The sequence below is a fragment of the Heptranchias perlo genome, chromosome 10 (assembly GCF_035084215.1).
Source record: "Heptranchias perlo isolate sHepPer1 chromosome 10, sHepPer1.hap1, whole genome shotgun sequence".
Taxonomy (NCBI): domain Eukaryota; kingdom Metazoa; phylum Chordata; class Chondrichthyes; order Hexanchiformes; family Hexanchidae; genus Heptranchias; species Heptranchias perlo.
The window spans coordinates 35,519,465-35,532,569 of NC_090334.1; the positions used below are offsets into that span (position 1 = coordinate 35,519,465).

The 13,105-nt window shown below is 42.7% G+C and overlaps 1 protein-coding gene across 11 annotated transcripts in view; it reads right to left on the reverse strand.

The window, feature by feature from the left end:
- The window catches only part of mipol1 (mirror-image polydactyly 1), a 288,620-nt gene that overhangs the window by 18,170 nt on the left and 257,345 nt on the right, over positions 1-13,105 (reverse strand). For all 11 annotated transcript variants that reach the window (XM_067991462.1, XM_067991458.1, XM_067991457.1 and 8 more), the window contains one exon: positions 3,511-3,741. In XM_067991462.1, the coding sequence (XP_067847563.1) occupies positions 3,511-3,741 (231 nt within the window). The remainder of the gene's footprint in view (positions 1-3,510; positions 3,742-13,105) is intronic.

Sequence of the window (13,105 nt, forward strand, 5' to 3'; positions counted from 1 at the left end):
TGGGGAGCGGGCAGGAAATTGGACATGAAGCTGAGTTCGGATCGGTCAATGCCCTGTGGGTGGCGGAGAGGGCCCAGGGGCTATGTGGCCGGGTCCTGCTCCGACTTCTTGTGTTCTTTAGATTTGTGGTTGGGATCAGATCAGCCATGATCTTATTGAATGGCGGAGCAGGCTCGAGTGGCCGATTGGCCTACTCCTGCTCCAATTTCTTATGTTCTTATGTAAGTGCAGGCAATTGGGACTAGCTTTGTGGTATAAACTGGGCGACATGGACATGTTGGGCCGAAGGGCCTGTTTCCATGTTGTAAACTTCTATGATTCAACAGCCAACCACTTCTCATGATAATAGCCTTCAAGCTGCACCTCAAAGAAGCACCAGATTAGGAGAAAGAAAGGCACGTTTGGACACCAGGGGAAGGACAGTGTGATGAAACTGTTCAGATGACTTATGTTCACTTTTGAGTTCATTGTAATAAAGGAGAATGTGCATTTAACTTGTGCTCAGTTACTGATGGAGATTATAGTCATACAGAAAGGGTGCACTTATGTCGTGCTGAGTTGTTCATTCATATAATTTAGACTTGCATGATCATATACGGTCAAAGAGGTCGGATGTAACGTGATGTTCTAGGGAGGGTACGGATGGAAGAATTTGATATTTATTTGAAACCGGGGAATAAGGAGTAATGACACTGGTGACATTGAGAGACTTTTAAACACATGCGAACACCTCATTGATAAGTTGAGTTCTGATGTCGCTTGCACCTGTCACTGAGGAATCCTTTGAGTGATGGTCTTCTTGCTGCTTCATTCCATGTTCATCTGCTTCCAATGCAGCAAGGGCCACCTCCCCAGGAATCTCCAGCTCCAGACCGTTTTTGGACGTCAAAGTTGTGCAGGGCACAGCAAACTACAACTATGCGGGACAAATGATCGGGAGTATATTGCAGAGCCTCTTTTGATCTATTAAGGCAATGTAAACGCATTAGCACTCTAATGGACTACTTTATGGCAATTCTGGTAGATGCATGTGCCTTGTTGTAGCGCTTCTCAGCTACAGTTAATACAACTCTTTGAGGGGTCATTATCCATGGCAGCAAGGGGTAAGCCTCATCACCACAAGACATTCCGTATTGACTATCTTCCTTGCAGAGCTCAGGGAGAGCTGGACATTCAACGAGTCGTACCCCTTTCTATTAAAAAAGTTGACGGGGTCAAATATAGGAGCTCGCAATGCTATATGCATGCCATCTAGTGTATCCCACACTTGGGAAAGTTAGTAACACGATAAAACTAGATGGTCCTATCATACTGCGCCTTGCGGTCATGCCAAACAAGCTGAATTCCCTAGCTTCTAAAAAGAGTATTAATTACCTTACCAATGCACGCCCGAAAGATATTCTGGATGACAGATCCCCCATGGCTGCTTGAAGTGACCTCGAGTAAAAACTTAGGGTGGTTGTCACTTTCGCAGCAATACACAAAGCTATCCGGATAGATGATCTTGGCTGCAGATCTTCACGTAGTAGCTGGCACAGCTCCCCTATTGCGTCTTTGGTGAAGTGCATTCATTTCACGCAGAGGTCCTCACTGAAATTTTCACAGGATCTGTGTGGCCTGTAATTTCTTTGCAGGATGTAATGTGTTGTAGGTCGCCTCCTTCTCATATGTTGCCTCACTCTTCTTTCATCCATCCTGTATCGCGCCTCCTCCTCCATTAAAATTGAAGGGAATGCCCAATGGGAAACCCATAACTGGTATTCACAACCACTTAATGTGGGTGAGGATAAAAATAGTCTAGTGACCTCACAGGCCTTCAGGCTGTAAGTGACAAGTCCAGCTCCATGCAGGGGCATGGCAAAAGAGGAGACCCTTTAAAAGCTCTTCTGTACCTCCAGCAATCACTCCTCAAAGTTTCTACAGGCTCCAGGCTCCAGAGTAAAGCACTTCTGCCTGTCTTAGCTGATGCTGGCAACAGATACACCTCTTTTATCTCATCATTAATTACCCTTGGTGCAAGGGGAGATCAAATCGTGGAATTTTGGCACTCCAGTGCTGTTCCACCACATTAGCATTTACTTTAATTACCTCCAAGCAGCATCATTTTGCGCAATACGAGAAGGTCCCAGACTGTGATGAAAACTACAGTGCAGCCACTGAGGGGCGGAAATGGGTCTGATCCCAGAAACAACTTCCAAAATTGCTGGTAACCTCCTTTTAAGCCCAAACTTGCCAGAAATCACAAATCAATTTGGGGCCATTGTGTAGGATTAGTATACAGGTGATTTTTTTCCCCCCATGAATGTATAATTTTATTCTCTCAGAGATTGCAAAGACAAGAACGTAATGAAAATACTATTTTCTCTTATTTACTTTATACTATTCTCTAAACAGTAAGAAAGTGACAATGAACACTTCCAGATTTGTTTTACCTAACCAAAACAAAATTAAAATAAAACAAGTATTTCCAAGAATTATAGTGACAGCAGTGAATTTACTTGGATGTGCACTTGAAGTGCCATAACCTACAAGGCTACGGACCAAGTGCTGGAAAGTGGGATTAGGCTGGATAGCTCATTTTAGGCCAGCACAGGCACGATGGGCCGAATTGCCTCCTTCTGTGCTTTAAATTTCTATGAATTACAAGAAAACATGCTTTATTATATTTCTCATATATATCTCAAAGCGCTTCACACATATTGAATTACTTTGAAGTCTGTCAAACATGGCAGCCATTTGAACACATCAAGATCCACAAACAGCAAAGAGGTGGATGCCCAATTAATTTGGTTTTGGGGCTATTGGTCGAGATGAATGTTGGCCAGTAACCTGGGAGAACTCCTTACTCTTTAAATGGTGCCATCTTAACATCCACTTAAATGATTGGGACGTGCAGACATGACCTCAGTTTAACATCACATCCAAGGGATAGCATATAAAAAGAACTTGCATTTATATAGTGCCTTTTACTTCCTCAGCTTTGTTAAATTTAATTGTAATTAAATTATTTATGTGTACCAATAATAATTTTGAAAACAAATATAAAAGTCAGTGCTTAAAAGGGCAATGTGTATGTAAATTATGGACAGGTGAAGGGTCCTTTTGCTTTGATTGTGTACAACTGAACACAGTAGCAAATAAAATAATTTGTCATGAGACATAGACATTGGATGTTCCAAAGCACTCTGCAGCCATTGAATACCTGACAACGCAGCAATCGCTCAGTGGCATATTGTAGAATCAGCCTAGATTATGTTCTCAAATCGAGATATAAGGCTTGAATGATAATCTTCTGATTTAGAGGCGCGTGCTACCAACTCAGCCAAGCTGCATTCTAGAAGCATTACGTTGTTAACTTTTCTTTTTGTAACTGCACGTCCTTTATTAAACATGTGCTATTAAAAAAAAATGTTACCTTGTGTTGAACACAATCAAAAGCAGAGCAGAAGAATTATGACGAAGGAAAGCATACTTTCATTTTTTAAAAAGATTGTCAAAGCGCTCACTTACTTCTGAACCTTTTCATTCAGTTCATTTTTGGCTTCCAAGGTTTGCTGCAGTTTAATCTCCAGGTTTGCTTGCTCTGCTACAGCCAGTTGCAACTGGTTCGCAAGATCCTCATTTTGCTGGTGTGTGGCTGACATAATGCCCTCACTGGCACGTAAAGCATCGTTGTAAGTGCCTAGAGCAAAGTTGAACTGGTCTGTGAGACTAGCCTCTTGAGATAATGACTTGTGTAAGCTGAAAGAACATGAACAAATGTGACAAAGTTAACTTTTCTTCGTTAAATTTAATTGTACTTAAATTATTTATATATACCAAAGAATCATAGAATGGTTACAGCACAGAAGGAGGTAATTCGGCCCGTCAAGTCCGTGCCGGCTGTCTGCAACAGCAATCCAGCTAATCCCACTTCCCTGCTCTTTCCCCGTAGCCCTTCAAATTATTTTCTCTCAAGTACTTATTCAATTCCATTTTGAAAGCCATGACTGAATCTGCCTCCACCACCATTTCAGGCAGTGCATTCCAGATCACAACGACTAGTATCGTAAAAAAGTTTTTCTCATGTCGCCTTTGGTTCTTTTGCCAATCACCGCAAATCTGTCCTCTGGTTCTCGACCCCTCCGCCAATGGGAACAGTTTCTCTCTATCTACTCTATCTAGATCTCTCATGATTTTGAACACCTCTATCAGATCTCCTCTCAACTGTCTCTGCTCTAGGGAGAACAACCCCAGCTTCTCCAGTCTATCCACGTGACTGAAGTCCCTCCTCCCTGGAACTTTTCTGCACCCTCTCTAAGGCCTTCACATCCTTCCGAAAGTGCGGTGCTCAGAATTGGACACAATACTCCAGTTGTGGCTGAACCAGTGTTTTATAAAGGTTCAACATAAACTTCTTGCTTTTGTACTCTATGCCTCTTTTTATAAAGCCCAGGATCTTGTATGCTCTTTTAACCACTTTCTCAACCTGCCTTGCCACCTTTAACGATTTGAGCACATATACCCCCAGGTCTCTCTGTTCCTGCACCCCCTTTAGAATTGTACTCTTTAGTTTATATTGCCTCTCCTTGTTCTTCTTACCAAAATGTATCACTTTGCACTTTTCTGTGTTAAATTTCATCTGCCACGTGACCGCCCATTCCACCAGCCTGTCTATGTCCTCTTGAAGTCTATTATTTTCCTCCTCATTGTTTACTACACTGCCAAGTTTTGTGTCATCTGCACATTTTGAAATTGTTCCCTGTTCACCTAAGTCCATGTAATTAATTTATATCAAGAAAAGCAATGGTCCTCGTACCGACCCCTGGGGAACACCACTGTATACCTTCCTAAAGTCCAAAAAAACGTTCATCACTACTCAGTTTCCTGTCACTTAGCCAATTTCGTATCCATGCTGCCATTGCCCCATTTATTCCATGGGCTTCAACTTTGCTGACAAGCCTATTATGTGGCACTTTTATCAAACGCCATATCAATATACACCACATCAACTGCACTGCCCTCATCCACCCTCTCTGTTACCTCATCAAAAAACTCAATCAGGTTAGTTAAACACGATTTGCCTTTAACAAATCTGTGCTGGCTTTCCTTAATTAATCCACACTTGTCCAAGTGTCGGTTAATTTTGTCCCGGATTATCGTTTCTAAAAGCTTCCCCACCACCAAGGTTAAACTGACTGGTCAGTAGTTGCCGGGTTTATCCTTACACCCTTTTTTGAACAAGGATGTAACATTTGCAATTCTCCAGTCCTCTGGCACCACCCCCATATCTAAGGATGATTGGACGATTATGGCCAGTACCTCCACAATTTCCACCCATACTTCCCTCAGCAACCTACGATGCCTCCCATCCGGACCTGGTGACTTATCTATTTTTAAGAACAGCCAGCCTTTCTAGTACCATCTCTATCAATTTTTAGCCCAGCCAATATCTCAACTACCTCCTCTTTTACTGTGACTTTGGTAACATCTTCTTGCTTGATAGAGAAAGATGCAAAGTACTCATTTAGTACCTCAGCCATGCCCTCTGCCTCCATGAGTAGGTCTCCATTTTGGTCCCGAATCGGCTCCACCCCTTCTTTTACTACCAGTTTACTATTTATATGCCCAAAGACAACGTTTGGGTTCCCTTTTATGTTAGTTGCAAGTCTATTCTCATACTCTCTCTTTGCCTCTCTTATTTCCTTTTTCCACTTCCCCTCTGAGCGTTCTATAGTCAGCCTGATTCTCACTTGTATTATCAACCTGACATTTGTAATTTGCCCCTTTTTTCTGCTTCATATTACTCTCTATCTCTTTTGTCATCGAGGGAGCTCTGGCTTTGGTTACCCTACCTTTCCCCCTCGTGGGAATGTACCTAGACTGTACCCGAACCATCTCCTCTTTAAAGGCTGTCCATTGTTCGATTATAGTTTTGCCTGTCAATCTTTGATTCCAATTTACCCAGGCCCAGATCCGTTCTCAACCCACTGAAATCAGCGATCCTCCAATTAAGTATTTTACTCTATTGCTCCTTGTCCTTTTCCATAGCTAATCTAAACCTTATGATACTATGATCACTGTTCACTAAATGTTTCCCCATCGACACTTGCTCCACTTGACTCACCTCATTCCCCAGAACCAGATCCAGCAATGCCTCCTTCCTCGTTGGGCTGGAAACATACTGAAGAAAGTTCTCCTGAACAAACTTCAGAAATTCTTCCCCCTATCTGCCCTTTACACTATTACTATCCCAGTCTATATTACGATAATTGAAGACCCCATTGTCACTACTCTATGGTTCTTGCACCTTTCTGTAATTTCCCTGCAAATTTGTTCATCTATATCCTTCCCACTAGTTGGTGGCTTATAGAATACACCCAGTAGTGCAATGGCACCTCTATTGTTTCTTAACTGTGACTAAATAGATTCTGTCCTTGACCCCTCCAGGCCATCCTCTCTTTCCAGCACTGCAATATTCTCCTTAATCAATACTACTGCCACCAACACCCCCCCTCCCCCACCCCAGCCAACCTTTCTTTCCTTCCCTATCTTTCCGGAATACCTTGTATCCAGGCATGTTTAGTACCCAATCCTGTCCTTTTTTGAGCCAGGTCTCTGTTATCGCCACAATATCATATTTCCATGTGGCTATTTGCACCTGCAGCTCACCAGCCTCATTTACCACACTTCATGCATTTACATACATGCAAGATCTTAGATCTTGTATTCACTTTTAGTCTGATCCCACCTAATACCTTACTATTTCATACTCTAATGCTATCTGTCTCTCCCAATGCTTTGTGCACCTTGTTCCTCCTTTCCAATGCTACATCCTGGTGTCCATCCCCCTGCCAAATTAGTTTAAACCCTCCCCCACAGCACTAGTGAACTTCCCGCGAGGACATTGGTCCCAGCTCCGTTGAGGTGCAACTGTCCGGCCTGTACAGGTCCCACCTCCCCCAGAACAGGTCCCATTGCCCCAGGAATATAAAGCCTGGGGCAATGGGACCTGTATCATGTCTCCAGCCACACATTCACATTCTCTATCCTCCCATTTCTATACTCACTAGCGCATGGCACCAGGAATAATCCAGAGATTACTACCTTTGAGGTCCTGCTTATTAATCTCTTTCTTAGTTCCCTAGTATCTGGCGGGAGGACCTCATTCCTTTTTCTACCTATGTCGTTAGTACTGATATGGACCACAACCTCTGGCTGTTCCCCCACCCCCCTCAGAATGTTCAGGAGCTGCTCAGTGACATTCTGGACCTTGGCACCAGGGAAGCAGCATAGCATCCTGGAATCATCTCTGCGGCCGCAGAAACATCTGTCTGTTCCTCTAACTATTGAATCCCCAATTGCTTTCATGATCTTCCTCCTCCCTCCTGCACAGTTGAGCCACCCTTGGTGCCATGGACGTGGCTCTAGCTGCATTCCCCAGAGGAGCCTTCGCCCTCACCAGTGAATAACGGTTAAAGAGTGAGATGCTCTCAGGGGACTCTTGCACTACCTGCCTGATCCTCCTTGTCTGTCTGATGGTCACCCAGTTATTATTACCAATAATAATTTTAAAAACAAATATAAAAGTCAGTGCTTAAAGGACGCTGTGCATATAAATTATGGACAAGTGAAGGGTCCGTTTGCTTTGAATGTGCACAACTGAACATGAGACATGTTATGTCATGACACATAGTAAGATGGTTGTAGTTGACTTTGCTTTTTAGTTGTGCCTAAGATCTGCATCACTTCCTATGCTCCAGATTTGTCCATTTGTTAACAGATGTAAATAATGATAAATAAAAGAAAAATTCAAATATCTTAAGTTTTGAGAAATTCCTCTTCCATCTGATACTAAAAAAAGAACATAAGAACATAAGAAATTGGAGCAGGAGTAGGCCAATCGGCCCCTCGAGCCTGCTCCGCCATTCAATAAGATCATGGCTGATCTGATCCCAACCACAAATCTAAAGAACACAAGAAGTCGGAGCAGGACCCGGCCACACAGCCCCTGGGCCCTCTCCGCCACCCACAGGGCATTGACCGATCCGAACTCAGCTTCATGTCCAATTTCCTGCCCGCTCCCCATAACCCCTAATTCCCTTTACTTCTAGGAAACTGTCTATTTCTGTTTTAAATTTATCTAATGATGTAGCTTCCACAGCTTCCTGGGGCAGCAAATTCCACAGACCTACCACCCTCTGAGTGAAGAAGTTTCTCCTCATCTCAGTTTTGAAAGAGCAGCCCCTTATTCTAAGATTATGCCCCCTAGTTCTAGTTTCACCCATCTTTGGGAACATCCTTACTGCATCCACCCGATCAAGACCCTTCACAATCTTATATGTTTCAATAAGATCGCCTCTCATTCTTCTGAACTCCAATGAGTAGAGTCCCAATCTACTCAACCTCTCCTCATATGTCCGCCCCCTCATCCCCGGGATTAACCGAGTGAACCTTCTTTGTACTGCCTCGAGAGCAAGTATGTCTTTTCTTAAGTATGGAGACCAAAACTGTATGCAGTATTCCAGGTGCGGTCTCACCAATACCTTATATAACTGCAGCAATACCTCCTTGTTTTTATATTCTATCCCCCTAGCAATAAAAGCCAACATTCCGTTGGCTTTCTTGATCACCTGCTGCACCTGCATACCAACTTTTTGATTTTCTTGCACTAGGACCCCCAGATCCCTTTGTACTGCAGTACTTTCCAGTCTCTCGCCATTAAGAAAATAACTTGCTCTCTGATTTTTCCTGCCAAAGTGCATAACCTCACATTTTCCAATATTATATTGCATCTGCCAAATCTCCGCCCACTCACCCAGCCTGTCTATATCCCCTTGCAGGTTTTTTATGTCCTCCTCACTCTCTACTTTCCCTCCCATCTTTGTATCATCTGCAAATTTTGATATGTTGCACTCGGTCCCCTAAAAAGCTTTACTTACTTGGATACCAATCAAAAACTGAATGTAATGCCACATGCCATCTCAGTTAATCTATTTATTACTTAGGCAGAATTTTGTATTTTGGAGGAATTTCAGCTTTAAATGTTTACAAACAACAAATCATCACTTAAGGGTTATCATCAGATCTGCATCATGTCCTGTTTTACTCCAGGGTTTGTTTGTGTGAATATATTGCAGGATAACAAAAGGCACTACTCTAAGGGTACTGCCACTTTTTGGATGTGCATACTCCTCTCATAACTCTTGGGCTTGACACTATATGGAGTATGGAGTTAAGCCAAGTTTGAAGAGTGTGCTTATAATCTGTTGGATCTCTTGGGCACTTTCTTTTTTTTTAAGAAAGCAGAAAGCAGAAAGCCTGCGCTTAAAACATAAAAAAATTACTGGATGGGAACAGAGTTTTACACCTGTCTGTTTATATGCACGAGCAGAGTTGTCTCCTGGGGCGGGAGGCAGTGTGATTCATAGCTAGGCAATTTATCATAGTAGGTACAGCACAGGAGGAGGCCATTCGGCCTGTGCTAGCTCTTTGAAAGAGCTATCCAATTAGTCCCAGTCCCCTGCTCTTTCCCACAGCTCTGTAAACTTTTTTCCTTCAAGTATTCAAGTCCCTCAACCCTGGCACCATTTCAGTAAATCTCTTCTACACCCTCCCTAAGGCCTTGATATCCTTCCTAAATTGTGGTGCCCAGAATTTAACACAATACTCCAGTTGAGGCCCATCGGGTGTTTTATAAAGGTTTAGCATAACTTTCTTGCTTTTGTACTCTATGCCTCTATTAATAAAGTCCAGGATTCCATAGGCTTTTTTAACAGCGTTCTCAACTTCTCCTGGCACCTTCAAAGACTTATGTGTGTGCAGCCCAAGGTCTCTCTGTTCCTGCACCCCCTTTAAAATTGTACCATTTAAGTTTATATTGCCTCTCCCCGTTCTTCCTACCAAAATGTATCACTTCATACTTCTCTGCATTAAATTTCATTTGCCATGTGTTCGCTCATTTCCCCAGTCTATGTCCTCCTGAAGTCTGTTACTATCCTTTACATTGTTTACTACATTTCTGAGTTTTGTGTCATCTGCAAACTTTGAAATTATACCCTCTATACCCAAGTCCAGATCATTAATATATATCAAAAAGAGCAGTGGTCCTAATACTGACCCCTGGGGAACACCACTGTATACTTCTCTCCAGTCTGAAAAACAACCATACACCACTACTCTCTGCTTTCTGTCCCGTAGCCAATTTTGTATCCACACTGCCACTGTCCCTTTATTCCCATGGGTTTTAATTTTGCGAACAAGTCTATCATGTGGTACTTTATCAAATACCTTTTGAAAGTCCATATACACAACATCAACCGCACTACCCTCATCAACCCTTTCCGTTACTTCATCAAAGAACTCAATGAAGTTAGTCAAACACGATTTTCTTTTAACAAATCCATGCTGACTTTCATTTAGCAGGGCATAGGTGAAAAGAATAGCATGGATGAATGAGTTGCCCCTCCCTTAAATTTTCTGGTATAGGTTGCGTATCACCGATCCCCCAGAAATGATTACTGGGACTGCTGGGCTGCACTGCGTGTTGGGCTCGGGACTGTGATTCCCATATCTGTTATACTGGCTGCCAAGGTCGCTTCAGCTCCTAACTTTTATGCCACAATATCAATAGCCATAATCAGACCTAGCTGGCCACAAGTATGGGTGGAGATTGCTTACACCAGATCTCTACCCATAATGTGATTGTGCATTTCCGATGAACCTCTTCAAACTTGGCTTAACTCCATACTCCATATAGTGTCAAGCCCAAGAGTTATGTAGGCTAAGATTCACCAGGAACCCTGTGACAGAGTAGTGTACATACTGCAATCTGACCTACAACCAAACTCCACCATAAGCACACATTACTAATGGCTGCCAAGGTCGCTTCAGCTCCTAACTTTTATGCCAGGCTCATTCTAGGCTTCCAAGAGGACATGAGCCAATCTGCAGTACATCAATGTATCAAGGAGGTGACTAAAGCATTGTGCATCAAAGCAACAAACAACATTACTTTCCCCATGGACAACTGGTAACAACGAGAGGGCTTTGCATTTTTTCCAAGTGGCAGGATCCTCAAAGTGTCACTGACATCACTCATGAAATCTGTGAAGCTGTCTCTAACTTTAATGCTGAGTATTGTTTTGAAAGTACCCCAGTTACCATGTTTCATGCATTTAGTGGTACCAGATGAAAGAAGGGATGACAGGGAGATCAAAAGCCAGCAGAGCCTGATTGGCCACACACACCAAGATGCCATTAACCACATTTGCAGGCTTGGGTGCATCTACGTGGCACTGTCCATAAAGAATTGACTCTACAGGCTCCAGGTCAGCCAGGAGCCAGATGCCAAGCTGTGTCATCTGCTATAAGGACACATGCAACCACCCAGCATCCCAGTGCTGGTACTGTCAATGGTTATCAAGGTCATGAGTATCATCAAACAGTGAACAGACTTATCTGTTCCCACAAGCTATGTGTGTGGGAGACAGCATTCACTGTATATCAACCACGCTCTGCCAGGCTTGCTGCACATTGTAGGACACCGGATTCCCCTCAGCCCCAAATAAGGCTACCATCCTCTGCTGTGCCTCTGTCATCACTGAAAGGGGAAATTCTGCCCATGGTCCCTTGCTGACCTACCATAGCTGCTCTTCAATGGAGCCAAAGAAAACAGCTGTGTTGAAATGAAGCAGTAGCCAATTAAGAGCTTCTGCTCTCGTAATTCTCTGCCCCTTTCCATTCATTATGTATCCTGTGGTCATGGAAAATGCACATTCAAATTATTCTGCAAATTCAGCACCCCTTTCAAGTTGCCAAATGGATCATACGAGTGTAACAAACCTGGCTTCAGTTTTGTCAGGGGTCTTGAATCATCCCTTAAATTCCAACCTGTAACTGTTCTTGTTTTGATGTATCTGTGAGAACACATCTTTGACTTAATCTTGCTGAATCTACCTTCTAGAAAACATGCTTACATTATTGTATAGGCATGACTGATTACAGGCTGACCATTCCTATCCTGAATGACTGGCATTACATGAAAATCTGACAGTGGGCAGGAAGAAAGAGAATCAAAAGGTTTCTGAGGATGTGAGTGGATAACACTTTCCACTTGGAATAATAACTGCACTCATTCCCTCTCGATGGGCACACCAACCTGACATCACATTTTAAATCAGTTGGACTGCATCATGATAGAACAGTCTGTCTGAACAGAAGTACAGACTTGGTTATTCATTTGTCAGAGGTTTTTTTAAAAATAAAAACTCAACTTGTAACACTTTCTGTGGCTAAATGTGTTACACCAGTATTAAAATGTACTTAGTAACTGGTAATATAAAATATTTTCTAAAATGTGGAAAGTTAAGTCACTGTCCAATATAGCCAAATATAGGCCAAGATGACTAATTTCACTCCATTTTCAGCCATCTTCTGAAGGCAGTGACCAATCCTGGGTACAGTTCAATTGGTAATGGCAGCCCTCAAGTAACTTGCCCAAGTAAGCATTCTTCAAGCAGTGCCTAGACAGTGAAGTTTAGATTTTCCAATTGCGATTACCTGTTTTATCAAAATAGATTGGAGTTCTGTTGTCCCAGAACTTTGTTCATTTTAGCACCCATCCAGTTTTGGGTCTGCCCACTTTTGGGTTGGCACACATAAATTAAATGGTAAATTGCTGCATTTTCCATCATTTCCCCCTTGTTAATGCCAGTTCATGTTTTGCACATATAATGTAGGTGTTCGCAGTTGCTAAGCACTGTAGAAAAGGCAGAAGTGAATTTAAACAGCCAGCAATTGTAGTTGTGGGATTTATAGAAATCTTATTTCTAAATTGTTATTAGTGCTTTTTATTAGATTTTTTTGCTGTTACTAATTACTTTTTCATCTATCTTTATGTTGGGGGGCTGCTATTCAATGTCTCCCCCCCACCCCCACCATTTCGGACAAAGTACTCCAATTGTGAGTTCTCCCTTATCTTTGCTTTTTGGAAGAAACTGCAACAGAGGGATGCCAGGCTGGTTAGGAAGCACTGGAGGTGTTCGACACACACCATACCAGAATATACAACCAGAGTTGTCCCTACTTCCAGTTGTCCCAGAAGCAGTGCCTGTAGAAACCTTGC